Below are 3,505 nucleotides of genomic sequence, written 5' to 3'. Positions count from 1 at the left end.
ACTATTCTATAGTCCAGACTATAGACTATTCTATAGTCCAGACTATAGACTATTCTATAGTCCAGACTATAGACTATTCTATAGTCCAGACTATAGACTATAGTCCAGTTTTTAGACTGTTCTATAGTCCAGATTATAGACTATTCTTTCGTCCAGACTATAGACTATTCTATAGTCCAGACTATTCTATAGTCCAGACTATAGACTATTCCATAGTCCAGACTGTAGACCATTCTATAGTCCTGCTATACACTATTCTATAGTCGAGACTTTAGTCCAGACTTTAGACTATTCTATAGTCCAGACTATAGACTATTCTTTTGTCCAGACTATAGACTATTCTTTTGTCCAGACTATAGACTATTCTTTTGTCCAGACTATAAACTATTCTATAGTTCACACTATAGACTATTCTATGGTCCACACTATAGATTATTCTAATTCCAGGCTATAAACTAATATAGGAACTAAACTATGGGCCAATATAGGGACAATTCTAATAACCTTGTATTATTCAAATATGCTAGTGTTTTAGAATTTTCTTGGCTAGTATATGGACTCATCTATAGAGTATATCCTGGACTCGTTCATAGACTACTTCATTCATACTATGTACTTTCCATACCTGATAAGAACTAAAAAACTTAATTTTTGCTTTATCGATATAAGTTACTTTTTCATAAAATTTTAATTATTTTTTTTTTCTTTTGTAATTGTTGTTTTTAAGTTTTATGCTTTTAAATCGTATTTAGTGACGTTTCTTAATTATATTTCAAATCCTTTTCACAGTAATCAATTTCTAATGCACTTTTCTTCACTTTCAGACACTTGCAGTCTCACAAACCCACCTCTGAAGCCAAACATTTCAACTGCGATAAATGCGCGTTTAAAACGAAAATCAAAGGACATCTACAAAGACATATGCGTCATCATACCGGTGAGAAACCCTACTCCTGTCCTCATTGCGATTTTCGTACTAGCACCTGGGAGAATGTACGTAAACATGTTTTGAAAACTGAAAAACATGCTGGAAAATTTGTATTCGAATGTGAAAAGTGTAAAAAAGACTTGAAGGCAAATGTAGAAGGAGAAAAAGGAGGGGAAATATTTAAGACAAATTCTCATCAAGAATATCAGCAGCATTTGAAACAGCAGCATAAAAATTATAAATAATGCAAATGAAAAGAAATGAAACAGTACAACTGTTTTAGAAAAAGGTTTAGAACTTTGCTAAACATATTATTTTCTATACAAACTTGGTAGCACTTAGTAATGCCATGCAAAAGCAAAGTCATAAACCCAGTATTTATTAAACACACACTTTTATACAAACGTTTGGCTTTTTTCGTGTAAATAAAAGTAAACAAAAAACAAATGCAATCTCTTTTGATTTGCCTTAACAGGCCTGGAAAAGCGAAATTTTAAAAGTATTATTAGATATATAAAACGAATAAACTACTGCATTAACAAAGTTACTGACTAGACCATTGACTAGTCAATTATAAATTTTTTTACTAGACTATTTAATGGCTATTGAATAGAGTAATGACTAATTAAGTATTTTGACTAGTCCATTGACTTAATACTAGACTACTGACATTTTACTAGACTTTTGAAATATTGGCTAGACTATAAGGTACCAGACTGTCGATTAGTTTATTGACCTGTATAGGCCAGATTATAGACTAGACTATAGACTGGAATATAAACTATACCATAGTCTAGACTATAAACAAGATTATAGGCTAGACTATAGGCTGGACTACAGACTAGACTATAGTAAACTAGTATGTAGATCGTAGACTAGATTATAGACTAGACTTTTCAATACACTATAGACTAGACTATAGACTAGACAATAGAAAAGACTAGACAATAGACTAGACTATATAATAGACTATAGACTAGACTAGAGTAAACTAGACTAGACCAGACTAGACTATATACTATAGACTAGATACTATAGACTAGAGACTATAGACTAAAGTCTAGTCCACAGATGACTGTGGACTAGACTATTCTCTAGACTATGAACTATTGTCTGTTGTATTGTCCATCCCTGAATATTATCTTGATCATAACTTAACTCTTTTTTAAAAAGAAAAAGAAAAAACAACAAACAAATAAAATTTGTAAACAAAACACTTTTTCTCTATTTCTCACTCTTTAGCTTTTTATTACTCTTCTTAATACATTTAAAAACAAAAAAAAAACTTGATTTAATCTCTTCTCTTAATCAAAATTAAATCTCCTTTTACCATCAAAACGATAGCCATAAGCAGCAGCATTTTTTGTATCCACCAAAGCAGGATTACGATGTTTAAAAAACGAACCGTGAGCATGAGCTGGCCGGGAAGCACTATTGGGTACACCATCCATTTCCCTCGGATAGAAAGCCTCAAACATACCCTCTGGTGGTAAAACCGAGGCGATTTTCTTGTCATTTGGATCGTAAGACCATACAAATGATGGCATAAACATAGTTATTATTATAATAATAATAAAACTGGTCATTAAATAACGCCACATAATTAACTTTTATTACAACTTTTATTTAGTATTTTTCTTTTTATTATGTTCACTAAAACTAACACTTTTAAATCACTTTTTCGTTTCAACTAAAAATGTGTATGAATTTAATGCTGTCTGGTTTACAACTGTTGAGACCGTTGCGTTTGTTTAATGTGTGTGGTTGACGTTTAATTTGTTTGAATTTTTTACTTTTTACCTTAAAGTTTTTGTTTTTTTTACTTTTTTGGGCTCGGCTAGGCAACATTTTTAATTGTTAATTACTTTTTGTTGCTATTTTTTCTTTTTAGTTTCTTTTGTTTATGTGTGTTACACATTGCAAGGTAATTGTTTTTAAATTGCTTTTGTTTTCCTGTCAATTTGTCGCTGTCATTATTAGCTTGATTTGTTTTATTTGTTTTTTTTAAGATTATTTTGCTCTTTTTTATGTTTGCCAATTGTTGTTGTTGGTAGTGAAGGCTTTTTGTTATTGTTTGGGTTTGTTTTGTTTTCATTTATTTTGACATGTAAATACAAAAGACTTAAGACACAAACTGGTATGGAAGACAAATTACATTTAAAACAGAGTTGTATTCGACTATGGGATAGTTAGTTAGTTTGTTCTTTAGTTAGTTGCTTAGCTACTTTGTTACTTAGATAGGTAGTTAGATAGTTAGTTAGTTAATTAGTTAGTTAGTTAGTTGGTTAGTTAGTTAGTTAGTTAGTTAGTTAGTTAGTTAGTTAGTTAGTTAGTTAGTTAGTTAGTTAGTTAGTTAGTTAGTTAGTTAGTTAGTTAGTTAGTTAGTTAGTTAGTTAGTTAGTTAGTTAGTTAGTTAGTTAGTTAGTTAGTTAGTTAGTTACTTACTTAGCTACTTAGATAGGTTGTTTATTAGTTAGTTATTTAGATAGATAGATAGATAGATAGATAGATAGATAGATAGATAGATAGATAGATAGATAGATAGATAGATAGATAGATAGATAGATAGATAGATAG

General features: G+C 30.2%; 2 protein-coding genes across 2 annotated transcripts in view; one reads left to right on the top strand and one right to left on the bottom strand.

Moving 5' to 3' along the window:
* Nucleotides 1-1,366, top strand: part of LOC111687133 (zinc finger protein 546) — a 79,524-nt gene extending 78,158 nt beyond the window's left edge. The window contains exon 6 of the mRNA XM_046955617.1: nucleotides 799-1,366. Coding sequence (XP_046811573.1) covers nucleotides 799-1,173 — 375 coding nt within the window. The 3' untranslated portion in view covers nucleotides 1,174-1,366. The remainder of the gene's footprint in view (nucleotides 1-798) is intronic.
* A 787-nt stretch (nucleotides 1,367-2,153) lies between these two features.
* Nucleotides 2,154-2,941, bottom strand: LOC111687444. The gene has a single exon (XM_023449885.2). The coding sequence runs from the start codon at nucleotides 2,527-2,529 to the stop codon at nucleotides 2,233-2,235; it is 297 nt and encodes a 98-aa protein (XP_023305653.1). The 5' UTR covers nucleotides 2,530-2,941; the 3' UTR covers nucleotides 2,154-2,232.
* Nucleotides 2,942-3,505: the final 564 nt, after the last annotated feature.

Source organism: Lucilia cuprina, chromosome 2 (genome assembly GCF_022045245.1).
Source record: "Lucilia cuprina isolate Lc7/37 chromosome 2, ASM2204524v1, whole genome shotgun sequence".
Lineage (NCBI taxonomy): Eukaryota > Metazoa > Arthropoda > Insecta > Diptera > Calliphoridae > Lucilia > Lucilia cuprina.
This window is presented reverse-complemented; position numbering and strand designations above follow the sequence as displayed.

Bases quoted from the DNA above. Each gene is read 5' to 3' on its own strand.
- LOC111687444 (XM_023449885.2), bottom strand. From the start codon at position 2,529: ATGTGGCGTTATTTAATGACCAGTTTTATTATTATTATAATAATAACT.